This window comes from Lonchura striata, chromosome 3 (genome assembly GCF_046129695.1).
Source record: "Lonchura striata isolate bLonStr1 chromosome 3, bLonStr1.mat, whole genome shotgun sequence".
In the NCBI taxonomy this organism is placed as follows: Eukaryota; Metazoa; Chordata; class Aves; order Passeriformes; family Estrildidae; genus Lonchura; species Lonchura striata.
In genome coordinates, this window is record NC_134605.1 from 30,061,579 (window position 1) to 30,087,129 (window position 25,551).

Below are 25,551 nucleotides of genomic sequence, written 5' to 3' on the forward strand. Positions count from 1 at the left end.
CCCCACGGCCATGCTGCCGGGCCGGGGGAGCGCGGCAGAGTTTGCCTGTCCCTGGGGGAGGCGCTGGCCCCCGGCCCCGTGCCGCCGCCACGCCGCGGGCTCCGGGGCCGCCCCGCTCGGCCGGAGCCCCGCACGCAGCGGCGGGCGCGGCCGGCGCTGCCCCCTGGCGGGCCCGGAGCACGGGCGGCGCAGGGCGGGGAGTCAGCCGGGCACGGGCGGGAGCGGCTCCGCGGAGTGCGGGAGCCAGGCTGGGCAGCAGCGTGCGGGGTGCGCAGCGGTGGCGAGCTGCTGGCTGGTGGGAGAGGGTCTGGCATTCCAGGGTGGGGAGGCATCCCAAGCCACCCCTCGGGCAGAGGGAAGCGTAGGCACGGCCCCGAGCGCTGGGGTCACCGTGAGGATGAGGAGGCGGTGAGCGGCAGCAAGGAGATGGGGGAACAAACGGCACTGGGAGCCAAGTGCACAAAGTGGGACAGGGCACCCCGAAGTGCGGGCTTGTTGTGTGTGCTGTGCTAACCTGTAGAGGGACTGGGATGAGTGGGAGCTGGGAAATCTGGGAGTAAGCAGGGAAGTCTGAGGGCAGAAGCAGGAGCTTTTTGTTTGAAGGTGGTTTAAAGAAACAGAGTTTGTCTATAGATAACACACTGGGCAAAAGGACAGGGATAGTGTTAGGAAGCTGATTTCAGGGTCAGGATGGATGACAGTCACCCTGAACACAGTAGCTGTCCTGCAGGGCTGTGCTTGCTGCTCAGCTGCTGGCCACAGAGGAAGGAGTCCTGGCTGGTCCCCTGAGAACCCCAAGTTCCACAGGAATGGGATGGGAAAAGGCTTGAAGTGCACCTCCTCAGCATAGGTTACTTCTCAAAAGGCAGCTTGCCTGCTTCTCTCCTTGGTCCTGGGCTGTGAGGCATCCAGGAGCACCCTTGGGCCAGAGACCCAGTGCCTCAGGGACAAGAGGGGATCCTGGCACTACCCTTCCAGGGACTTGGGGCCTCAGGCTTTATTCTGTACATCCATACTCAGCTGACAGGGACTCAGTCTCCAGGGAAACAGCCTGCTCTTCTAACACTGCTGCCCAGACCCAGTAAATCTCTTTTCTGGCAAGCCAGATGACAAAAGTCAGCCTGGATAACAGTGGTGGCTGGCTTCCCACAAAGATCCCTCTTCTGAGGAGGAGCTGCCAGACATCACCAACCCCCTGTCTCTCTCCACTCTCCACAAAGGATCTGCCATCTCCAGAGGATGCAAGCAAGTGGGAAAGTCTCACCTGACTTTTGCTAGGGCTGTGTTCTGGGATGATAGAGTTGGGAAGATTCGCAGCAGAGCTGAGCTGCTATGCAGTGCCCAGCAGTGCTGCTGCTGGCCCAGCTTTGCATCTTCAGTCATGGAGGTACTGGGTTCCCTGTGAAAAAGCAGGCTTCTCAAGAAGGAAAAGAGCTCCACAAACCCCTAGCTTTCTGGAGAGCCCTGGAGGGTCTTGTTGCTGGCAGTAGCTCAGGACAGGGGTGCCTACTCTGATGGAGGACAGGCTTCTCTGCCACTGCTGCCTGGTCTCTCCCATCCCACTGGTCCCAGTGACATCCAGCTTGCCTTCAGGGATGCTCTGGGCATTCCTGGCAGGGAACAGCAGGACTTCTTTTACGTCTGTGCATAAAACAGGGCAGCACAGCTGGTGCTCCTCCACCACATCCTCCATTACCTTCCCTGCACAAGCCTGAGGACCGTTAACAAATTTCACTATCTCTTACCACCCAGCTGTGCCAGCTTCCCTCACATCCTATAATTTCTGATCCATTTCAGCCCCTAAAGCACTTGCTCACTCCTTTCCCAGGACAGCACCAGGCACTGAAGAGATAAGGACAAAAAGCAGCAGTGGGGACCCTGTTTTCTAACGTCCTGCACTAAGACCTTTACTGGGGCAGCAGAGCAGTGCCCTGACCTTGAGAGGCACCACTGATTTGGACAGATTTGAGTCAAGGGCCATGCTACAATCCCTGCTCTGTCTGTAGCTTCACCTCTCTTCTGCCTGCACGCGAGGTCAGGCTCCTGCAAACAAGCCTTGGGCCATGCCTTGGACTCAGAATGCAGCCAGGACCTCTGTGCTGGGCCAAATCACAACGAGGGCAGCCAGGGAATGGTGCCTGGGAGAAAGGACCTGCATGGAGAATGGTGCAAGGGGGAGGGCAAGCTCCCAGCGGTCAGCCTACAAATAGAAAGGGTCATGGGAGAGTGCCCAGCTACTGGGACAAAGGGCCTGCAAGAGGTGAATGGGGTTGTAGTTGTTCTGGCAGGGAGGTGAACGGTGGCAGAGGCCCAGGAACCCCAAGAACGGGGAGGGCTCCCTGGAGGTGTTTCCTGTGGTACAGGCAGCCCCGAGACCATACAGGCATACAGGAACATGCCACTGGTGGGGCAGGGAGGGAGCCCGCACTCAGAGAAGGCTGGGACTGACACAGGAAGGTGACGAGGACAGTAAGTGGTAGCCGCGTCAGCGGTCGGGTGGCATCTCCACGGGCAGGGTAACCAAACGCCGTCCCCAGCTGGCTGTTTCGGGGGGTGGCGAAAGGGGAAGCGTTTCTTGCCCCGTGGTACTCTGTTCCCGGGGCCGGCTCCCTGGCCCCGCGGCGGTCCTGTAGAGGAAGGGGAAGGGAAGGCAGCAGCACCCAGCCGCGGCAGGAGCGGGGCCGAGCGCGCAGGGTGGGAGCCCCGGTCGGACAGCCGGCCGCCCCCGCAGCCCCGGCCGCTCCGCACGGCCGCGGAACGGCTGCCGGGGCTTCCCCGAGCGGTGCCGCCGCCGCTGCCGGGGTCCCCGCTCCGCCCCAGCACCCACACACACCCGAGGCAGCCGGGGCACCGCCGCGTTGCTTACACGTTTCCCCGGGGGCTGCGGCTCCTTCCCGCGGCGCCGCCGCCTGCAGGATACGGTCCCGTCCCGCAGCGCCCGGTGCCAGCAGTGCCGGCCGCGGCAGGCCGGGTCCTAGCGCTTCCCGCCGCGCCAAGGGCACGGCGCCACCGAGCTGGGACAGCCCTCGGCTCCGCGGCCGCCGGACAGCAGCCCGCTGCCGCCACCTCTCGCACCCCGCTTTGACCCCGCGACTCCCCAGCTCCATCGGCCGCACCTGAGAGCGGGGAGGGTGCTGGGGTCGCCCCGCTACCGCAGCTCCGGCACAGGAATGTCCAATGCTCTGGCTTTTCCCCAGTGTCTCCTCTCTTCCTGGAACAGACGGCTGGCCCTACTACCCCGGGAGGGGGGCATAGCCGTGCTGTCCTTTTGCCTAGGCAAGGAGGGCAGGGTGCCGGCAGGCAGCCCCTCCACTGCTCCTCCAGCTGCTCCCCGCTTTCACATTCCCCTGGGCCGGGGTCAGGCTCCGAGACCTGCTTGGGGCCCCTCAGTGTGCGATAGCCCCAGAGCTCAGCATAGGCTCCCGGCTGCAGGGTGACCTTGAACAGGACTGCCGAGCCGCCAAAATAGGTGACAAGACCTTGGCTCAGTGGAGGAGGCTGGAACCAGACCCTCTCCTTAGTGCCTGGCAGAACAAAGCACAGCAGCGACAGTGCTTACTCTGGTCACCTCCCTGCTTGCAGCCTGCCCTTACCTTGATAGCTCAGCTCTTCTGGCGCTGGGTGATGCTGCCTGCAGACTCCTCACTGCCCGGTACCAAGAGGACTGGGATTTCCCACGGCAGCAGGACCAGGCTGCAAAGGCTCCGCCACCCTACAGGCTCCGCAGCCGGAGTGGGTTTTAGAGCCCTGGCACTGGCTGGGGCTGGCTGAGCATGGCTTCCGCTGGCTCAGCAGGTGGAGGCTGCGTGCACGGGCAGATTAGTGGCGGGGCAGGGAGGGAGGAATTGGCTTCTGCCATAGGAACTACAGACGGGATTCGTCAGCGGGTTGCCGTGGGGCCAAGTGCCAGCACAGGGGAGGAGGGGAGGCTCTGGGTGGGCAACCACCTCAGGGGGACAATGAAGCCTGCACAACGGGGGTACCGAAAATGGTGCTGCAGGTGCCAGCATTGTCCCTGGGATGGTGTTATCTCTCGAGTGGCACGTGTCACCCCGTGCTCCTGTACTGGACTTGGGCCATGATGGGACACTTGTTGAGCTCCTGCCCCATCATGGGTCAGCATCAAGCCCTAGGACTAGCAGGGGGGCCCTTAGTAAAGCCCCGTGCACCCACTGCCCCTCTGCCGGGCCCCGCAGCTGCTCAGGAATGAATTGGCAGCAGCCCACCAGCTGCTCTCCTGGTATGTGCAGCCGGAGCCAGAATGCTGTACCTTGACCTCCTCACTGGTCTGGACAAGCCTGGCCCCTGCCCAGGGCATCTCCCCTCCCAGCCTTACTATCCTGCTTGTCTTTTCCCATTAAGGAAGTGCAGGCAGCTGAGCTTTGGTGCTGGAGGAAAACAGGTATCAGAGCCAAGAGTGATAGAGCCAAGTGGAGGGTGGTAAGACACAGGGGAAGCTCAGAAAGCACACCCCCGCCCACACCGGGGCATTCCCCACCCCTTGCTGGGAACCTGGAGAAAGTCCATCTGCTGGTGACCCTGGTGTCCCCACCTCCACCTCACTGCCTGTCTCCAGCCCCAGGAATACTGCAGGAGGGAGATGGGGTGGCAGGAGAATTTCTGTTCTCCCAGCCCTTACTGCAGAGCTGGGCTGCAGCCAACACTTCTATTTTAAGCCCCACAATGTGTTTGAGGAGGCAAGTGGTGTGCACAGTTGAGCCTCACGGCTTGACAGGGAGAGGCCCTGCTACCTAAGTCCCTGGAAACTTCCCCTTCTTCCTCTAGGGCTGGTACAGACTCTGGACAGGTTGGATCAGCTGCTTTTTCCCCTTCCCAGTACAAGTGGCAATTGGGGCAGTTGAAACTGGCATGGTCTGCTGAAGTTACTGCAAAAATATCTGGGCTGTAGGAATGGGGGGGTCTATCCACACACCGCTACCCCCATCTGTGTCAGGCAGCATTCACCTGCTGTGACCTAGGCTGGCAGCCATCCTGGGAGAGAACGAGGCTGGGCGGGCTTGGCAGGGCTGTACAGGCAGGAGTATTTACTCTGTAGGTAGTGACTTCCTTGCTAAGCTCCCAGGGCAGGGAAAAGGGGCCCAGATAGCCTGTGGGATTAGCTGGGCTGAGTGCAGGCAGAGAGGAAGCATGGGACAAAGCATCCTTGTGAAGCATCCTTGAAAGGCACCAAACAGCTTGAGCTTCCCCCCACAAGCAGGACTGAACCTCACTGCAGGGCCCTCCTCATCTGAAGCTCCCCTTACTCCTTAGCAAGGACCACCTTGCAGAGAGCTCCTTTCCTTCTGTGCTGATGGATGCTGCTGGACAAAAAAGCTCCCACACTGTCTATTTATCTTTTAATAAAAACCATCATCCACACCTTCTGCTTGTGCTGTGTGTCATTAGGATGCCTGGGGAGCCAGCAGCACCCAGGGAGAGCACTGGGCAGGAGGGGTGCTCAGCACCAGGCTGAGGCTGGGGGCTGCAGTGCCTGGGGCACAGGGCAGACCTGGGGCTGGCTGAAGCAGAGCCACTTGGCACAGCCTCTTGCCCCTGGGGAGGCAGTAAGCCATGAACTGGTGCTGGGAGTAGAGATCAAGCCAGAATGGCCCAAGAGGAGGATAAGAGGCAGGTTAGGGCATTTTCTCCATTTGTCTGGGGCTCACTCTTTTTTCCCAAAGAACTTCTTGAAGACAGATTTGTTCTTGGTGCGAGGGGGGCTAGTGGTCTTCTCCCCTCGTGTGTCCCGAGGGCTCCCTGTTTGGGCCACGAAGGAGTGACAGCGTGCCCGGGGCATGGCTGACACCTGCTCCCCTATGTACAGTGTGACGGAGTAACTGCTCCCGGCCTCCACCGGCTCCTTGGGCACCGCCAGCGGGGTGATCTTCTGGTAGGTGGCTGCAAGAAGGAGCAGTCAGTGGAAGGGGCAGGGTGCCAGCAGGCCCTGGCAGCCCTCTAGAGCCCTCCCCAAATGGGGGCTACACACAAGAGCACAGGTATGTGGAACCAGGTGCGTGCTGGAGTAGCATCGCATCTGTCCTTGGCTGTCTGCGGGGACAGAGGCAGTGGTGCCACCTCCTGGCGGTGACAGCAAAATCAGGACTGTACCTGAGGTGAAGGAGTAGGACCTCCTCTTGTTGGCCACCAGCCCATAGTCATCCTCTGGGCAGATGTTATCCCACAGCCCGGGGGACGCCCTGGATGACCACTGCTGCTCCTTGTGCCCAGTCCCCTGAGCATTCTCTGAAGCAGAATGGAGACATGTCACAAGGCAAGGCAATCACAGGGCACCCCTGTGTCAGCCCCGAAGAGGGAAATGTATGACTATCTCAGGATCCCAGGAAGTGAAGAAAATGTTCCTTTCCTCACATCCCAAGCCGTGGGACTCCTAGCCCAGATACCACCAAGTTCAAGACTGACTGACAGCCTTCAGCCTCCCTCAGCTGTCTCCCATGCACCTCTCTGGGCTGGGGAGAGAAGCTGGGGGACAGTGGCAACCCAGCCAGACAGGAAAGTCACCTGCTGCTGTCACAGTCCCATCGACTGGGCCATCCTGGCTGCCCAGAGGCCGCTGCAATAGTGGGCTTGCGCAGGGTAACCCCACAATCTCCTGGCTCTTGGTGGTTGTGACCTGATGATGTCCCTGGAGGTGGGAGGTCCCAGGGCTGGAGACCTTGCTGAAACTGAAAGCAGCAGAGATTTAGCAAACCAGACTGGCCCCCCAATGTCCTGCTGGAGCAGCAAGCTCTGAGAAATGTGGGATAGAGTTATAAGAAGACCCAGCTGGTCAGCTCCTGGCTACTCACCTGCCAGTACCACCAGTGCTCTTGACACGCTGTGCTGCTGCCTGGAAGTAATCCACTTCGGGGAAACCTGGGGCACAGCAAACATCCTCCTGGATGCTGGCAGTGCACAGGACTGTCACACAGAGCCAGTCCCTGATCCCACTGCCCATACTGCATGGCTGGCTCCTCCAACCTCCTGCTGTAGTACCTGCTCTTGGTCCTGACAACCAGCCTAGGATTTCATAGCAGGGCTTGAACTCCTCAGGTATGGGTACAGCAACAGGAAGACTTCAGTACTACAGGTCTCCTTGCCTCAAGGGCAAGCAAGGCAGTTCCAAGCCCAGCGGATATGGAGGAAGACCAAGGCACAATTATAATTTTCCTGACATGGGATTTTTGCTGCTGAGGCACCACTGACGTCAGTTGTGCTATTTCTGATTTATAGCTGTGTATGTGGTGTGAAAACAAAGCCTCCAAATTCTGCCTGGCAGAGAACTGCTGTTCCCAAGGCAAGCTAGGAGGATGCATAAATCAGAGTAAAATGCTGTGCTGCTTCTCTTCTGACCCCCCATGTATCAAAGGGCTCAGTGGGGGCTGAACAAATATGGTAACTACATAGAGCTGGGCCCCTGCTCTGCCTGCAAGGGCTGCTCACCTGAGTTTTGCTGCAGCTTTGAGACCCATTCGTTCATGAGGGGTTGGGTGGGGGCCCTCAGGAGGTATTCAGAGCCATCCTGCAGCCTGCAGGGAGAGGGGAAGAACAATGTAGGGTGCAGATACAACAGCCCCCACCAGACCAGAAAAGAAGCAGGTGAGAAAGAAGGAAGGAAATCCTCATCTAAGCAGTGTGCTGGTCCTCCCTGGGGATGTTGGTATGTGTCTGTCCCAGCAGGGACACACTTGGGAGGACTGTGGTTACTGCCCTGGATGGGGGACTCACTGAAGCCTGAAGCAGTTGGTCTTCTTGGTGTATTCAGCATCTGGGGTGCAGACTGCCCCGGAGAGATTCAGGGGAAGTGCCACCACGGAGCTCTACAGCACAAGGAAAAGCAAGGACAACAGCAGGATTGGACAGCTCTGCCTTCCCTGGCCATGGGGCCCAGAGCTATCACCCTGCTGCCAGCCCCCTCCTATGTCACCCCAATGTCCCCCACCGCACCTTGAGGCTGTCCCTGCGGTCCTGGTAGAAGCACAGTGTCTGCCTCATCAGCACAGCGTGAAAGAGGCCCCAGGCCCGGCAGCTGGCCTGCAGGACACAAGCAAGACACAGCTGTGATGCCAACAGCTTTGGAAGAAGACAGATGGTCTCATGCCACTCAAAATGCGGCCCAGCCTCTCTGAGGCTCTGCCCTTCCAGAATGGCCAGCAGCATTGCTGTGGTAGTTCCAGGAACATCCCTGGCTGTCATGTCCCAGCACCCCTATCCCAAAGGAGCCCCACAGCCATGTCTGTACCTTTCTCCCTCCTGCCTGCAATACGTGCTTCCTTTCCAGCGTCCCCTCCATCATCTGAAATTCCATTTTAGCAGGCAGGACCTGCAAGGGCACAGAGGGTAAACAAAAACTTCTCTGGGGCTAGTGGTGCCAGCTCAGCATCCATGCACATGAGGTCTATATGACCCATCCCTGGTGAGCAATGCCAAAGTGGGAGTGGGATGACAATGAAGAACAACTTTTTCACCTGGGCAGGAGCTGGGCTATGCGTCAGCTTTAGGGGTGAAGTGCCACTTTGCTGAAGCTAGGGGTTGGTAGTGGGTATGTATGCTGCACGGACCGCAAATACCACACCTAGCCCTTCCCCACCAGCTGAAGAAAAGGGGCCACTGGAGTCAAGGAGTCCCCAGATACAGGTTATGTTTGCTGGAGTGGATAACCCAGCTGCTGCCTCGGCCTTGGCTGTTCTCCAGCCCCCTATCTGACCCTGAAGGAGAGTCCCTGGCCTGTGGATCTTACCTTGCTGCTCTCTCTCTCCTCTTGCTGATGCCTCTGCTGATCCCAGGCGCTGGAGGCATCCAAGGGGGCTACCGACACCAGCTCCTCCAAGTAGGGGGAAACCCTGAGCCCATTGGGACTGCCACTGCCACTGTGCACCACCCCGGGGCTCTTCTCTCCTGACGGGCTGTGGAGCAGCTGGGCAGCGGTGGGAAGGGTGAATTTGGCTACTAGCACATTGTTGGCTGATGACAGGATGAGGGGCCCGCCAGTAGTGGCACTGGGGCTGCGCAAGCTGCCTGCCCTGCTGCCCGTCCGGTGGCTGGCACAGCTGTCTCCTGGTGAGCTCTGTGCCTGTTGTTCGTGTGCTCCACCCCAGATGGCTTGCAGCTCCTCCTCCTCTTCCTCAAACTGCCTGTGGGCAGGGTGGCAAACTTCCTCAGTTACCCGTGCAGGGCTCTGGGGATGTGGAGACCCCAGTGCCCACTCAAAGACAGAGAGCTGGCTGGGGGCGGCAGGGGAAGCTGGGGACCCTCTGGGCTGGTTGCTGCTGGCTGGCTGCTGTGTGCAGGCAGGGCTGGGGATGGCTCCAGCCCTGCCTGGGGTGCTGGCAGGGGACGATCCAAGCTCTAGCCAAGCAGCTCTGAGATGCCTGGCCCTGCCAGTGGCAGTGGGGCTGTCATCCTGGCCAAAGCGGGTGGCCAGCTCATCCCCCATGCCAACATGGGATGGCTGGCTCGACCTCAAGTCCAGAAGGTCTTTACTGGTGCTGCTGGGGTGTTGCAGGTTCCAGTGCTCCTTCCCAGCACAGTGTGCTCTTTGTTGGCTGTAGCTCGGGTTGAAGCTCACCTCCTTGAACCATGTTTCTTGCTTCCTCTTGGGTGACATCCCCGGCCTCTTGCTGGGCCCCCAGGGATCGTTCCCATCTTCCTGCCATCTAACTCCATGTGTGCCTGTGGGCTTCCAAGGCCTCACCCCTTCATCCTGCCTCTGCTCCTGCCCCTCTGCCTCCTGCTGGCGTGCCGCAGCCCCTTGGTGGCACCCCAAGACCACTGCATCCCGTGGCAGCTCCAGGCTGAGCACAGAGCCCAGGGAAACACGGGGGCATGTGATTTTTGGGTTAGGGAGGCAGGGATTCTGAGGGGCTGCCCCGCACTCGGCATCGATGTCCTGCACCAGCGGGTTCCTGACATAGAGGAGCAGCTCCCCAAGCTGAGGTCCAGCAGCAGCTGCCCCTGACCCCCCCTTCCTCCAACCACACTTGTGAGGCCAGGTGTTGCTGGGGCCACAGCATTTCTCAGGCGTGGGCTGCAGGGAGCTGTCACCCATGATGCCCCGGAGAGTCAGCAGCTGTGCCTGCTCTGCCCTGGCCTGCTCCCGCCGCTGCAGGCTGTTGAAGAGACAGCCAGCCCCTGCCTTGGGCAGGGTGTGGGACACAGCCGGCATGCCGCCACTGGATGCTGGAGGGCGGCGGACAACAGCGGGCAGCCGCTTTGCGCTGCAGGTTTTCCTGGCCTCCACCTGCACCTGAGGAAACAGAGGAGGGAGGTGTGATCCCCATCGCTGGAGCTTCCGCCACCCTGTGCCCACTGTTCCCTTTCCATGCTGCATCTGGGAAAGCAGGGAGCTGCAAGGGCAGGCAGACAAAAACACTCACCAGCAGCACATGCAGTGCTGGGAATGACAGAGCTTCGCCTCAGTTCCCTGAGGGCTGCTCCCACACTGGTGCAGGCAGGGCAGAAGCAGACAAGGAGGGTAGAGGCAGACAAGGGAATCTTCCCATGATGGAGTCCCCCAGGTGTGGTACAGCTGGGGCTGACTGCTATACAGCTTTTCCCTGGCACTGCTGACCTCCAAGCCATCACTTTTGGGTGGCTACTGAGACAGCAGTCACTGCTGTCCATGCCTGCCAGCCCTGTATGCTCCAGGCAGTAGAGCAATGAATGTGAGAGCAGGGACTGAGTGCAGACCCTGCCCCTCCTGTTCCTTGCAGACCCTCTCCTGGGCTTGCAGACAGCTGCAAGAGTCTGCAGGAGCTGGAGTAGTGTTCTCCTGTATCCATTAGGCTGGATGGCACCCATTACCAAAACCCTCCTAGCAGCCCAGCAGCCCCTCACCCTACCTCAACACCCTCCAGCCTCTCTGTCCTGCCCTTTCCTTTGGCTACTGAGCCTGGCTGCCCTTGGGGCTCCTCACACACAGACTTTTTTGCACAGGCTCTGGAGCAACAAAGAGATGTGAGCCCCTACAAATTCCCAAACTCAGAGATATAAGCCAACCAACCTGGAGTGAGATCCCCACCCCAGCAAAATGTGCCCTTCACACAGCCCCAGCCACCTCTGTCCCCTTCAGCTGGCTACAAAAGGAACTGCTGCTGCTCCCCAGCAATGGAGCAGGGAGGCTCTCCCACTGGCCACGAGGTAGCCATATCTCCCATGGCCACCAAAACTACTTGAATGGGGGGCCAAACTGCAGCAAGCCCTGCCTGAGTCCCCTCCTCCCACGTCCCAGCACCCACACTCTGGACCCACATCCCCAGCAGGGTTTTCCCTCTCCCAATGAACCACTGCCACCAGGGCACCGTGGCATGGCCGGGAGGGTTGGTGGCAGGCAGGTTCACACCATGCAGCCACTCTGCCCAGCATGCAGCCTCCCCCAGGATGTTACCTCTTCCACCAGCTGGTGACGTGGCTGGTGGGGTGGCTTTCTTTTTTGCTTTAAGCTATCCCAAGTGTTTCCTAAAAGCCCTTGGCAACGCTTCCAAAAGGTTTTACAGCCTGAGTGTATAGTGGTGGGGAGCTGAGCAAGGGGAGAGAAAGAGACACACAGAGAGGACGGAGTGGGCAAGGAGCTAGGAACTGCTGCAGGAGAGCACAGGCAAAGTGGGTGGCACAAGCCGGTCTCAGCCCTAAGGCATCACGCAGCATCAGCACGGCCGAAGGTCCCTCTTCAGAGACCCACAGAGTCCCAGCGGCTCACTAAGAAATGGCCTAGAGGGGTTTCAGCTTGGGGATTACCCCACAGCCCTTGCAGCCTCCCAGTCTGCTTGTGGCACAGCTCCAGAGAGCTGCTCTGGCTGTGTGGCTGCCGCCCATGGCTCTGCCAAAGCTGCCCACCATCGCCCGTACCGTTGGCAGTGCCTCCTCCCATGGCTGCTTGCTGCTGGCCAGCAGCTGTGCCTTCTTCTTCTCGCCCTTCTTGCCAATGCTGAGGATGAGGCTGACCGTCCCCCCGAGACCACAGGGGCCCCGTGGTGGCAGCAGCAGCGTGGAAGTCTCAGCAGGATCCCAGGTGGCAGCCTGCTGGGATTCCGCATCATGGGGTGTTTTGCTGCTGGGCTCCCCCCAGCTCTGCTCCACTCCTGATGGGGCATCTGAGAGGGGTGACGTGGGTGGGGAGATGGCTGTTTTCTCTGGAAGCTTTGGCTCTAATCTTTGCACAGGTTCGAGGAGGGAGGAGGGCATGAACTTCACTGGGCTGTGGATGCTTTCCAGGTGGGGTGGAACATGTGAGGCATGCTGCTCCTGGGGAGCAAGACAAGAGAGGGAACATGAAGGAAGGGCTGTTGGAGCCAGGCATTTTCTCAGGATAGCCTTCCCTTTGCCCTGCCTGAACCCCAGAGACTCTCACAGGTATTGGCACACATCCCTCCCCACCTTCTGCACCACGTACTCCATCCAGTGCCTCTGCTACCCTCAGCCTCAAGGCTGGTCATTCTCTCTGAGTCTCAGCATGGCTGGGTACTCACTTGACCAGTGGGGGATGTGCTTGAGAGGTTCTCCAGCTCCCTCTTGTCCTCCTGTCTGCTCCCCAGATCTTGCTGCTGATGCCTCTGTGCTCGCCACCGCACCAGCACCCAGCCCAGCATGCTCTGCAGCTCTTCCAAGCGCTCCTTTATCTGATGGAGGAGAAATGCTGGGCAGCCTGCAAGGACTCCTGGCCCAGGGACACTGGCCCTACCAGGATATCTCACAACAGAGCAGTTAGGAGGTTTTTGTGAGTGGGATACAGTCACAGCCACATCAACTCAGAGCTCAGGATCCACTGGATGAAACTTCTTCCTGCCCTGAGCAGCCCCAGGGATGCATAGCTGTCCCCATCCCACTTACTGGGGCTCTGGACCCACACCTTGCTTTTCTTTCATGGTCTATCCCCAGAGGACTTCAGGGAGTGCTGAGAATTTGCCCCCAACCCTATTTCCCCTGTCCTTACTGTTGCACTCAGGTAGTGCTCCTCAGACACCAGCTGCTGCCCTGCTGCTGCTAGTGCCTCAAACTCCTTGAGTTTCTCTTCAATTCTGCTCTCCAGTTCCTCACATGGAGTCTCCGGGATACTGGAGCTGCTTGGGCTTTCAGAGAAGATCTGAGCCCGTGTGTCCTCAGTCCAGGAGCTGTGAGCACATGAAAGACAGGTTGAGGAATGACCCAAACCTTCTCCAGCCCTGCAGGCCCCAGGGAAGCCATTCCCATGCTCAGGGATAGCTGGAAGCAGCTCACTAGCGTTGTGGCAAGACTGTTGAGGCAGGACAAGATGCTGCAGGGCTGCCTCACAACAGACAGCTGTGGTACAACCCTGCATTCCAGGCTCCCCATGATCATGCCTGGCTGCAGCTCCAGCACTGCCCACATAGTTGCCAATGCCATGCTCTCACCAGCTCCCCCTCAGCCACCACAGAAGCAACCCCAACAGGTCACTGCCACTTACATCATGGCTAAATAATCCTTGAAGAAGTGCCGGAGCTGGCTGGCCTGCTGCACGCGGAGCCGGGTCTCCCGCAGCAGCTCTCGCAGCCCTGCCCAGGCCCACAGAGTCTCCTGCAGCTCCCAGCTGATGGGGCACTGCCGAGCGGGGCACAGCTCTTGCACACGGGCAGCTGCCCTCTCCAGCTCCTCCAGCTGCCCTTGCAGGGTCTGTGACACTGCTTGCTAAAGATCACAAGGCAGGAAAGGTTCAAGATGCATCCAAACCCTCTGAACTCAGGCTGGATTCCCCTGCATTCTGGGATGCAGGGACAGAGGAGAGGATGCTGGTACATGGGCTGCAGAGAGTGGGCAGAGCTAGCCTCCGTGGGGAGCACAGGAAGAGCACAGAACTGCCTGGCTTCCCTGCCCTGGGTGCATGAGTCGCTTCCCCACCAGAGGGAAGATAAGTGAGGTGCTGGCAGCTGGGTGTTGGCACATGTGAGCTGATGCAAGCTCTATCCCCTTTCCTGGCCCGTGCTATCAGAGGGGATCAGAGCAGGCAAGTCTCAGCTCCACTGGAAAATTCCAGCCCGCCTCGCCACAGTGGCCACAGTGTGCCAAAATTTACAACACCTGGGCCCCCAGACAGGGGTCAGCGCCTCACTGGGACAGCCCCAGCCAGCTGGGGCACCTCCCTGGCAGTGCTCCCCTGACTCACCTCCATCTCCTGCTGGCAGCTTAGCAAGCCCTGCAGCTCTTGCAGGTCCTTCTCACTCTTCACCGTGGTGAAGCTCTTCTCTGCTAGGACAATGTCTTGAGACAGAGCCTTGGCTCTGCACTGAAGGGCCTCCAGCTGTGGGGATATCTTCGCCACCTGGATAGACAGGAGGAGACACGGAGGGAGATTAGCCCCAGGGTGGAAGACCCTGTGCTACCACCTGCTACACAGCCCCAAGCCCACCCTGGCCTGGGGACACCCTGCCATGCAGCTGCAAAAGGGCAGGTGCCAGCCATGGGAGAGAAAAGGATACCAGCCTCACACAGAGTGGTCCCCATGAATCCCAATGTCCTTGTGTCCCACTGAGGACAGCTGAAGTGCATCCCCTGTCCAGTGAGCCAGCATGTCCAGCTGCAGATGAAGCACCTGCTTGCATCCCCAGGCTCCCAGCCTCCATTCCTTACCAAACGCTCCAGGCTCTCCGTCTCCGCTGCCACCTCCATGACCCTCTCCCGCTCCTTCGCTGCATCATTCAGCATCTCCACGGCCTCCTGCAGCTCTCCCAAGGGGCGCCTCATCTCCTCACTGCTTGGAGACTTCTCAGTCTGGGCTGAGAGCAGGGCAAAACACCCCTGCGAGCCACAACGCCCACTCCCTGCCTGAAGCCAGCAGAAACACCAAATGTAAGAGATGGGGAGTGACACCCCAGGCAGCTGGGATGGAGGGGAGCACCCAATAGGGGCCCCTTGCCAACCACAGATCAACCCTTAAGTCTAATCCCAGGTGCTGTGTGACCCCAAGGGATGCTTGGCCACATTGCTCACCACTGCAGATCCCTGCTGGCTCCCTGCCTCCTCCTCTTGCAGGTCCTGCAGGAACTCAGACAGCACCAGGGAGTCCCACAGAGCTGCTGCCCGGTGCCGTAGGGCCGCCTGCACATGTGCCAGCCTGTGGGGAGAGGTGCTCATCAGAGGTGCTGGCAGCTTCTGCACCTCCTCAGGGACAACATCCTCCTCCCCATCCAACCTGGGGACCAGATAAGAGGCACTTGCCTCCAGGACTCACTTCTCCTCCACCATCTCCACTTTCCTCTGCATCTTCCTTGCCCCCTCGTGCTCAGTGGGCGACTCGCCTGCTGCTTCTTCCCGCAGTGCCTGCAGCTTGAGGCCACAGAGCAGGAGCTGCTTCTCCAGCTGGCTCATTTCTTCCAGGTCCCGGCGCAGCTCTGCTGAGCTTCTCATGGCGACTGATTCCAAGAGTGACCCAGCCACGTCTTGCAGCCACCGCTCAGCCTGGTCCAGCTCTCCCACAAGCCTCAGTGCCTTCAGGGAGAGCAGGTTACCCATCAGCCTGGCTCTGAGCCAGCCAGAGGAGGCAGGAGCCATGCTGGCATCCCACTGGAGGTACCTGGGGCACAGGCAGCACAGTGGGAGAAGTGTGCCATCTGCAAGGCCAGCCAGAGACATCAGTGCCAGTGTTGCAGCTCCAGGCCCCAGAGGTGCCAGCCTCACTTGGTGATCCCCAGCAAGCTGCTCCAATTGGAGCATGCCCTGTGCTCACCCTAGCCCTGACACCACATACCTTATCGATTTCTTGCAGCACTACGCCGTTCTCCTGATGCCTCCTCTGCAGGTCCTCCCATAACTCTCCCAATTCCCACAGCATGGCCTCCACCTGAGGGCTCCTGGGAGGCCTTCCTCGTGCTGGTTCCTCCTGGGAGGCAGGGAGGGCAGTTAGGATGGGTCCCACCTGGTGTCCTGCCCGCACCTCATATCCAAGCAGGCTCACCAGGAGCACAGCCCTGGTACTGGAGCTGGGGGACAGGGGCTCTTGCTGAATCCTTGCTGCCTCCGGGCTTGCCACTGGACATGAGGGGACTCCCATACCCATACTCTCCTTGTATGGGGACAGAGTCTGCCAAGGAGCAGGAGACATGCTGGGTTAGTGCCCAGACCAGGCATGTAGGCACAAGCCTTCATGCCCACGAGCAGCAGGAGGAGGTTAGGGAAGTGACTCCCTGTCTCCTCTTGGATGGGCAGGGAGCAAAGGGGACTCTTGGGGAGACATTACCTGGCAGACATCCTGCACTTGGGTCTCCAGCTGCTGCAGCCCCCGCTCAGCCTCTTCCTCTCTCGTCCTCCAGCAGAGAGAGAAGGACAGTCAGGACTGCAAGTTCCCCCTTGCACAGAGGAACCCCATCCCCATCCCGTTTGATTATGTCCTACTCCCACAGCCACCTCCACAAGCTGGTACCTTTTGTTGTCCCCTCCATGAGGGGTCTGTCCCACTGCTGGGGAGCCAGGGTTGCTCTCCTCTCCTTTCTTGTGCTCTGCCATCTTCTCCAGCACATCTTTTGGTACCTGTGGCACAAAGATTCCCATTCCTCCTTGGCCAGCACAAAGCATATACCTGCTTTGTCCCGGGCCTGGCACTTATCACCTCCCACAAATGGTGGGACCAGATCCAGGAGTGTTCAGCTTGGATTCTGCCCAACACCTGAACCCCTTTCCCAAAGGCTCCCTTGTCTTCTGGAAGCAGAGGAGCTGCAGATGCCTGGAGGGAGATAGTGCTTACCATGCTGCCAAGTCCTCTTGTCCACTTGGCTGCTGCTTCCTTACCCACAGCCCCATGTCTGCTATCGTCAACTCGGGGCTCAGCATTTGGAGCTGCAGCTTTGCCCCCTGGGGAACTGTCTGCCCGTGCTGGAACCTTCCCTGTCCTGGGAAAGGAAGGCAAGGGAAGCCCAGGGGAGCAGAGGATAAAGAGAGACCTTGAGTGAAGCCCCAGAGACAGCCTCCTGGGGGCTAACCCAGGTCTTTCCCAAGCCTCTGGCTCCAGTGCTGGGAGGTCAGGGTTGGGACCCTGGTGCTCCTGCACAGCTATGCTCTACCTCAGTGCCTGTTGGAGCTGTGCCCAGCTCTCCTTTACGTCTCGGTGCTTTGAGGTGACTTGGGCTGCCAGGCTGGGCTGTAAGTTTAGGAGCTGGGACACTGTCACATCCAGCATCTGGAGAAGAGAGAGCAGCTGGGAAGTGATGGAGACAGAGTTCAAGAGTGATAAACCACAATGGCCATGGGGAGGGTGCGTGATGACAACCAGTCCTCTGAGGACAGAAGAGGCAGTGAGTGCCTATCCAAGTCCTTGTCTGCCCCCGGGGAGATTCCCCCATCCATCACACAGCCTCAGCCACCAACATAGTGGGGGGTGCTGGCAGAGCCCACAGCGCTGCTGGTGGCAGAGCTGGCCTGGGAAGGCTCACATTCCCCCCTGTCAGGATGTTCCCCAGGGCTCAGAGGACAAAGCAGAGCATCACACTCACCATCACCTGGCTGGCTATGTCCCTGATATCCCGATCCTGGCATGGCTCGCCCTCCCCTGGCTTCTCTGTACTGCAGATGCTGCTCTGCTGTAAGGAGAGGCCACGGTCAGCAGTGGGAGGAGGACAGGGCCCTGCTCCCAGCTTCAGCAGAAAGAAACAGTGCAAAGCTGCACTTGCCAACCTGGCTCCCTTTCTCCATCCCCTGGTTCTCTCCCCACAGCCCAGGCTGAGAGTGCTGGGACCACAGGAGCTTCCATGCAGGGGACAAGAGCGAGATACTGCCCACCATGTTTCATTCAGGCCATGCAACAGCCCCACATACTAGGGTGAACCTGGATGAAGTGCAGATACCTTTGCATGGATGACCCCCAGCAGGATATCTGCTTGCTGGAGGAAGGAGGCCACCTCCAGGGCCAGCTGCAGAGCCTTGTGGTGCTCCTTCAGGGTCCCCTGCAGCCGAAGCCACCTGAGCAGGTGAAAGGGGAAAGGTGAATGGCAGCCTGTGCCTGTCTGGGGAGCTGTGCAGAGCTAGGCCAGGAAGTCTGGGTGGGTTCTGCTTCCCAGTCAGTCAGCTCATGGTGCCTGGCTCAGCCTTGCTCAGCCCATGTGTCCTCCACTCACGATCTGTTGAGTTGCTTGCGCCGGGCTGAGACGTTTCTGCTCTCATTTTTGCCTTGTTTCTCCAGCTTCTGGGCCAGGCTGTTCAGCTCTTTGTGCAGACTCTGGAACTGCTGCTCCTCCTGGCCCAAGCAGAGAGGAAAGACATCAGCATCCCTCCTCAGGGACCTGTACCATGCCCCAGCCTCAAGGTATTTGAGGTCCCTGAAAGGTCAGCAATCCCCCAGCAGTATCTCACCTGCTTCAAGTCAAGGATGCGGCGAGTAAGCTGGATCTTATCCGGGCTTTCCTGCAGGAGGGCTGCCAGAGAGGGCCTATCCTCCTGGGCCAGGCAAGGGTGTGAGAAGGTGGGGGACAACCAGGCTGTCCCCTTCCCCAGACCATGCTTCCCATCCCCCAAACCTTGTCCTTGATCCATGTCTCCAGCCGCTCAGCTTTCCTGTTAAAGTCCTGCAGACCCCGCAGCCCCCCGAGGGCTTTGCTCTGGCTGGCAGCCGTCTGCTTCAGGAGCTGCCATTGGTCCTGCAGGGCCAGCAGCTGCCTCTGCACGGCCTCAGCACTGGGGCTTGCCCTCCACATCAGCTGCTCGCCCATCTGTGGGGCCAAGCAACCCACTCAGCATCAGAGGTTCCCAGGGATCCTCTGCTGCAGAGAACCCAGAGACATGTGCTGTGAGTAACGGGATCCATGCCATGCTATGGTCTGCCTGGCCCCACCTGATTGAGCTTTATCAGTGTGTTCTCAAAATCCTTCATGTCCCGCTGCAAGGTCTGAGCCACCTCCTCACAATCCTGGAGATCACAGCCGTCCTTCAGGTCCCGCAGCTTGCCTCGCACCCAGGTCTCTGCCTGCAACATACAAAGAGCCACGTGGCTGGGGGCCCCCACCAGAGCCTCAAGAACACGGCTCTGGGGACCTGAGCCCAAACCTTCCCAAAGCTGTGACAGGGACTGGAGTGCACCCTTTCAGCTGAAAACACGTTTGCTCTGGGAATCAACGGGCCAGCACTCAGGACAGCATCTGTGGCAATGGGGATGTGAAGGTGTGCAGCACCTCACTTCTGTCCATCGTCTGCCTCAGCCCAGCAGGAGAAACTGGGCTTGCCCAAGCAGGCGGGTCTGCACAGAACATCCCTGCACAAAGCATCTCTCCACCCTGCTCCCCAGTGCAAACACCCATGCATTCTTCCCACCATGGCATGGAAGCAGCCCTCCCACCATCTCAGTTCCCATGCTGCTGGGGAGGGACAGGGCCTGAGAGGAGGAAGAGAATGGGGCACAGGAGGAGCATGCGCACACAGAGAGGAAGCAGGGCCCTGGTGTGGGCTGACCCCCTCTCCCTAGGGCTGACAGCCAGGGAGAGGCAGCCAAACATGATCTCATGCCACAACCATGGCTTTGCTCAGGCTGGGAGTTCAACCCTCCCTGCTGCACACCCCACCCCACAGCTCTCAAGAAAGGCTGCCGGTGGCCCTCCATTCCACTTCCTATGCAGACCCTCGGGAGGGGGCCTCAGCTGGCCTCACCTGCAGCATCTCCCGGTTGAACTTGGCTATCAGAGGACTCAGGTCCAGGAGAGGGGCTGCTTCCACACCACTTTGCCCACTGCATCTTGGTGCTGCAGCAGACTCCTTGCCCTTAGGGCTCTCTTTCTGGGGTGATGACACCGGGGATCCTGCCAGCTGAGGGGAGCAGAGGCAGGGTTGGGAGTGTCAGTGTGCTGCCCCAGGGAGCCCTCCCTGTTACCTCCCAGGAGCATTTTAGAAACCCAAATGAAGGAGGTCAGCATGCCTTATTCTTAATGCCACTCTTTCACTGACATATTTGGGGTTCTCCTCCCGCACACTGAGGTACCACTTCCCTCTACCAAGGCTACATTGGTGGCTTTTGCAACCCCAGCAGGGGGTTGCTGGGCTATCCTTCAAGTGAGTCACTCTCTAGGTCATTCCAGGCTGTTGGGAGGGCATCCTGCACCTGGACTGGTCCTGGCACCCACACTGGAGATGGATGCAGTGCTTGCTGCCCCTCCAGCCTCAGGCAGTGCATCCCTGTGAGGAGCATTCATTTCTTTAGCATCTGTTTGGTGTCATGCAGGGGGATGATGCCAGGGGATGGGATGGAGGGACCATGAGGCAGGTTCCTGGTAAGCCCCACCACTCCTTTGGTGGCACCCAAAACTCCCATCCCCAGTGAGTGGTTGGAGGGGGCAGAGAGCACAGCATCTCCCTTGGGATTTGGCCTTGTGGACAGTTGATGCTGATGAAACTCTCTGTCAGGGTTCCAGCTCTGCCAGGGGTGACAGCAAAGGTCAGCCAATGAAAGTGCTGGCCCTTCTCCAAACTCAGCCCTGGACCCAGCTGCACGCAGCCCAGGGGACAGCACCGTCATCCGGGCACTTGCTTCCCACCCTTCTGTCCAGGGATGGGGATCTGACTGCATATTAACTGGTGGCAAACAGGAAACAGAATTTTCAGGAGGAACCCAAAGGTGCAAGGCTTGCTGCCTCCTCTCAGCAGGCAGAAATTGCTCCTGGCCTAGCCTGGGACAGCTCTTCCTTCTTGAGAGGGCTGGGTGTGAGCTGCCTCACAGGGTCTTAGCTGCACCGGAGCCTCCCAGCGAGCAATTTTCCAGGACCCTGTGGAGCAGTGAGGTTCAGGCAACTGTTTCTGGCTCTCTAAGCACTTTGGCATGTGGTGCCCTGCTGACACCATGGGAGTCACTTTCCAATGCCTGTTCTACTTAACCACAAGAACTACAGAAATCCTCTTTTTTTTTTTTTTTTTTTTTTTTTTTAATAGCAACACAGATTCTCAGGCCCTCTTATGACTCTACGACCTTTAGTCTCTTGACTCAGCCATGGCCGGAGGAGCCCATAATCTGGCCCTTGGAAGCAATAAAGCCTCTGGGTGCTGCCTGGGGGGCTGATTCCTTGCCCCATCATGCCCAGCTTGTTCCAGCACTGATTGGAAGAGGCAAGGCTCCATCCACACCTGGGCACACCACCAGTGACCAGCCTCATTACTCAGCTCCAAGCTGCATATCATGCCCCCCTAATGTTGAGGGCAGGGGGACATACCGCATAGAAGGGAGAGCATCTGCCCACTGGAGAGCAGAAAACACTGGCCTGAACACTCCCAGGCTCCTGCTGCTTGTTGTCTGCATCCACATCCTTCCTGAGGAAGACCTAGAGGCAGGAAGGCACAGCTGTAAGCCTGGTAGTGCTTAACAGTCCTGGCAGCCAAGGAGACAGAGGAGCACTCACCCACCTCCTCCTGCCCTGGGCCAGAGGCAGCTGCTGGTAGTACCCAGACGCTGCTTGGCTGCGCTCTTGCCCATCCCTCCCTATGCATCTAGGCCAGTCTTCTCTGAGCAGCATCCACAGCTCCCACTATGTATCCAGCAAGTGGCAAGAACTCCTAAGGCTGCTTTGCTCACAACCTCCTTCATTTTAGCTCCCAGTACCCCAGAAAATCTTTTCTCTCCTTGAATTGATTCCAAAGCCAGCAGAAATCAATTAATGATCACCACTGGTTCCAGGTCATCTAAGGATGTTCAGAGTGAGACTCCCCTGCCCTCTTCCAGGACAGTAGGGCAGAGGCATGAGGGTACAGGATGACATCAACTCCAGCATCATGAACTTGAATCCTCTCAGCTGCTGATCCCTGATCTCAGTCTAGCTGGGAGATGAGTTAAGGGGGCAGCTGGTTTGCAGAGAAGGGCTTCCAAAGGACAGGGGTGAGTGTGGAACATGAGAGGCAGAAGGAAGAAAGTCCAGGAAGTTCAGCCAGGCACAGAGAGGATGTGCAGGATGAACTCCACATTACCTTATCCTTGATGCAGCACAGCCCCAGGAGGAGAGGTGCGTGGGATTGTTTGGATCATGCCCAAGGGCATTAAGCCTCATCCTCTACAGATGGATCTTTTCTTGGGCTGTTGGATATAACAGGCTAACTTAGGGACCTCCTTCCAATTCCTTCCTGGGGCCACCTTGCTGTCTCTGTAGCAGCCATCCAAGTGGGCACAGGGCAACAGAAACAGGGTGGTGGACAATGTGTGCTGCCCTGACAACCCCTCCTCCGAGACAGCTGCAAACGCGGCACTGGATCAGCCAGAGCCGGCCTACCGCTCCTCAGGCCACTCCAAACTGAGGACACTGTCCAAGGGAAACAAACCTAGGCAAATTAGAACTCCCTTCTTGCACAGCACATTGCTTCCCACCATCTCTCCAGCACTGCAGAAGAGTCCTGACATGAACAGCAGCCCCCAGCATAGAGCTGCTGCCACCAAAAAGTCTCAGATCCCTACAAGCGGCCCAATAGCTCTACAACTTCTAGGAGAGCAGCACCACTGGACCTTTCCAAGGGCTTGCAAAGCTTGGCCCAGGGCTGCAGAGGACAGACTGCTGCCACATGCCACAGCATCCCATCCCAAACAGAGTACAAGGCTGAATCACAGCTTAGCATGCACAGTGAGAACTCAGCAGGAGGGTATTAGAAGGAAAAGGAAACTCCTTGCCTGACCACAGAGCTGAGAGTTTTGGCTGCCTATTTAGGGAATGATAGGGAGCTAAATGTGAAGTGCCTGTGAGGCATAAGACCCTAGAAAGCTTTATGCAGTAACATCTCAGGCTGGCCTCCAATGCTCAGCCGTGGGAGACAAGCCTGCAGGTGACACGGGAGCTTTATTTAAAGTCCCTGTCTCACGATCCGTCAGCCGCAGGAAAACAGGGCTGCCAGCACAACGATGACTTCATCCTTCCTGCAGAGCTGCTCCACCGGGACTACCCCCCCTTCTCGGTCCCTCTGGCTGGAGCTGGGTCCTCGATCGGGCAAAACAACAAACTCTCTCAGCAAACAAAGTCCGGGAGAAGGAGCTGAGCCTGCCTCAGCATCCATGAGGTGCTGTGCTAAATGCTCCCTAGCAGGACACCAGGCTTCATGACATGAGCAAAGCCACACGTGAAATGAGCGCAGCAGCCTCAGCTGCCACCTCTGCAAACACTTTTTCCCCCTCTAAAAGCAAAATTAACATGGCACATATGCTTGCCGCATTCCCATAAGAATAGGCGCCAGTGACTTCCCACGAACAAGACGAGTGGGGCCAGACCCTCCTAGGCAGAACTGTGCTCATCCCGGAGAAGCCCCTCATTCCTATGGGGCGGCAGTGAAGGGCAAATCAAAGGGCTGCGGGGTACACTCAGGAAGGCATTACCGTGCTCTGTGTGGGAGATAGTGTCCCTCCTCTCCTCCAGCTGCCATCCCACATGTTCTCCCCTGCCTGTCAGCTCCCTCTTTCTCCCAAAGCTCCATCTTGCAGCCTGCCCACCTCTTTCAGCTCCACATGCTTATGCTGGACAGGGAGGAGGGGCTGATCCTGGCAGCCTCCCGAGAGTCCCACACCACCGTGCCCAGCACGTGTCCCTACCTTATATGAAAGAGGGGAGCCCTCATGCCCATGCCCTTTGGGCTGCGCAGACTCTGGCCGCCCAGCGAGGAGCTGATTGCGTGCTGGAGGAAGCGGCACCTCTTGTGAGGCTGTGCCTGGCCTTTATTGGCAATGAAGATGAGGGTTTTGGCAGTGGGATGCGCGGCTCTCCCTAGTACTATTCAGCCGGGAAACCAGCTCTTGCAGGTCAGGGTTAATTCCCAAGGAGTTCCTGCCTGCTCTTGCCAGAAACTGCGACGTCTCCGAGATGCCTCCCCCCCGTCAGGGGGTCTCCTGAGCTCTGGCACTGTTGAATTCGTACCTCTGCGCCTGCTAGCGCTCAGACTTGGAAGGCGGGGTGCCGAGAGCCCTGGGTCCTGATCCTAACCTTGTCCCAGCTTTGCCTGGCTGTGTGGCCCTTCATGAGTCACTTCCCTTCTCCCAGCCTCCGTTTCCCCTCTGGTAAATGAGAGAGTGAGTTCCCAGCTCCCCGCACTCAACTGCAGCATCACAGGCATCTCGAAAGCTGAGCCCTCCATAGCCAGGCTCCAGGGCAGGGCTTTTCTGACTCATCTCAGCCCCGGGGAAAGCTCATCTCCGCTCACCCGCGAAGACTTCCCGCCCGCCAGCCTGATGTGACAGAGAAGTGCGTGGGGGGCACACGGGAGGAAAAGCAACTACTCCAGGAGCCCGGCAACGACTGCTACCTGGACGGCATGGGGATAAGGCAACAGGGATGGGCGCAGCCTCCCCAGGACCTATCCATCCCTTGGCAGCGAGGAATGGGGAATTGCAGGGAAAACGGGGCGAGGACAGGGCACAGAGTACCGGGATCGCTTACCTTGAATTGAGCTTTCCCCGTCCTGCTGTTGTTATTGTTGTGGTTCCTTTCGCTGCTGGCGCGGGCAGGGTCCCCGGGTCCCCCTGCCTCTCCCGTGCCAGCGTCCCCGTACCAGTTGGACAGCGTGATCTTCTTAATGGAGCGGGCTAGGGAGCTGCGGTTCAGCCGGTCCTCCTCGGGGCCCCCGTCCTCACCGGGGCTGGGGCTGCGGGGCTGCCCCGCGTGGGCGGCGGGACCGGCCCGGGCGTGGGCCAGGTAGAGGGAGATGCGCTCGTTGATGCTGCGACGGAGGCCGCGGTGGCTGTCCAGCGCGGAGGCGAGGGCGATGCCGGGGCAGGCGTCTCTGGGGAAGTCCGCGGCACACTTGGGCACCGAGAGCCTGGTGCTGATGGTGAAGGGCTGCACCTTCCTCGCCGTGCTGCCCGACATTCTCGCCCTTCCCGCTGCCCGCTGCGGGCAGTGGGAGTCCCGGCCCGGGCACTGTGGAGTGAAGAGGCAGTGCGGGGGCCCCCACCGCCCGGGAGAGCGGGCGATGGAGATCGCCCGGGCAGCGCCGGCTCCTTCCCCGGGGCGGGCAGGGGCGCTCAGCGGCGGGGCGGCCCCGCGGAGGGGGGAAGCGGGGCGGGGGGCGGCCCAGCAACCATGGCCGGAGCGGAGAGACGCGGGCAACCCTCCGGCCTCGGCTGCCTGGGCGGGCCCTCCGCCCCCGCCGGGGCGCGTCCCCTCCCCTGCCCAGTCCCTCCTCCTGCAGCGGGCCGGACAGGCGGGGGGAGGCGCCGCGCCTTGCCGGGTCCGTCCCGTCCCGTCCCTGCCCGTGGCCGGCCGGCTTCAGTCGTCCGCCTTCTTGCGCAGGTTGAGGAGGCAGAGCAGGCAGGTGAGCAGGGCCTGGCGGCTCTCCCGGGAGCGCAGCCGGCGCCCCAGGCGGCGGAGTGGCGGCAGCAGGCGCCGGCGGGCCAGCGGCAGCAGGCGGGCGAGCAGGGCGCGCAGCAGCGAGGCGGCCAGCGGCGGGGCGGGCATGCTGCCCCGAGCCCGCGGGCACGGCGGCGCACCCCCGGCTGACCTGCGGGAGCGGGGGTGCTCGGCAGCTCCTCGCGTTTTGGAACGTCTGAGCTGAGCGGGAAGTCCCCTGAGAGCGGGGACTGCCTGGGGCAGGCTCGAGGTTGGAGCACTGGAAGGGGCTCCTTCCCGTCTCTTGACCGGGTTACTCTTACCCTCTTTGGGATCCTTGCTGCCC

General features: G+C 59.6%; 3 protein-coding genes across 6 annotated transcripts in view; all 3 read right to left on the reverse strand.

Moving 5' to 3' along the window:
- Positions 1 to 3,759, reverse strand: part of SLC29A1 (solute carrier family 29 member 1 (Augustine blood group)) — a 33,701-nt gene extending 29,942 nt beyond the window's left edge. For 2 of the 3 annotated variants that reach the window (XM_077782025.1, XM_077782021.1), the window contains exon 1: positions 3,594 to 3,759. The gene's annotated coding sequence lies outside the window, so the exon portion shown is untranslated. Of the gene's footprint in view, positions 1 to 2,866; positions 2,895 to 3,593 lie in introns of those variants that run through there. The other variant, XM_077782024.1, reaches the window with a different exon arrangement.
- A 1,584-nt stretch (positions 3,760 to 5,343) lies between these two features.
- Positions 5,344 to 10,162, reverse strand: LOC110481669 (uncharacterized). The gene is made up of 9 exons (XM_021550401.3): positions 8,738 to 10,162; positions 8,240 to 8,320; positions 7,945 to 8,031; positions 7,726 to 7,817; positions 7,441 to 7,526; positions 6,807 to 6,873; positions 6,520 to 6,683; positions 6,109 to 6,243; positions 5,344 to 5,898 (listed from the first exon to the last, which is right to left on the reverse strand). The coding sequence occupies exons 1-9, from the start codon at positions 10,160 to 10,162 to the stop codon at positions 5,663 to 5,665; spliced, it is 2,373 nt and encodes a 790-aa protein (XP_021406076.3). The 3' UTR covers positions 5,344 to 5,662.
- A 554-nt stretch (positions 10,163 to 10,716) lies between these two features.
- On the reverse strand, positions 10,717 to 24,908 carry LOC110481690 (uncharacterized). Of its 2 annotated transcripts, none has more exons than XM_077782028.1 (23): positions 24,318 to 24,908; positions 21,129 to 21,236; positions 19,579 to 19,734; positions 18,770 to 18,901; positions 18,456 to 18,647; positions 18,292 to 18,375; positions 18,057 to 18,175; positions 17,787 to 17,901; positions 17,436 to 17,519; positions 17,007 to 17,122; positions 16,691 to 16,835; positions 16,370 to 16,476; positions 16,187 to 16,253; positions 15,905 to 16,030; positions 15,698 to 15,829; positions 15,182 to 15,438; positions 14,941 to 15,064; positions 14,581 to 14,775; positions 14,117 to 14,272; positions 13,421 to 13,641; positions 12,929 to 13,106; positions 12,465 to 12,614; positions 10,717 to 12,240 (listed from the first exon to the last, which is right to left on the reverse strand). In XM_077782028.1, the coding sequence occupies exons 1-23, from the start codon at positions 24,744 to 24,746 to the stop codon at positions 11,707 to 11,709; spliced, it is 3,927 nt and encodes a 1,308-aa protein (XP_077638154.1). In that variant the 5' UTR covers positions 24,747 to 24,908; the 3' UTR covers positions 10,717 to 11,706. The 2 variants fall into 2 exon arrangements, with proteins under 2 accessions (XP_077638154.1, XP_077638153.1); XM_077782027.1 differs by having other exon boundaries at positions 10,718 to 12,240; positions 17,436 to 17,522.
- Between the last annotated feature and the right edge of the window lie 643 nt (positions 24,909 to 25,551).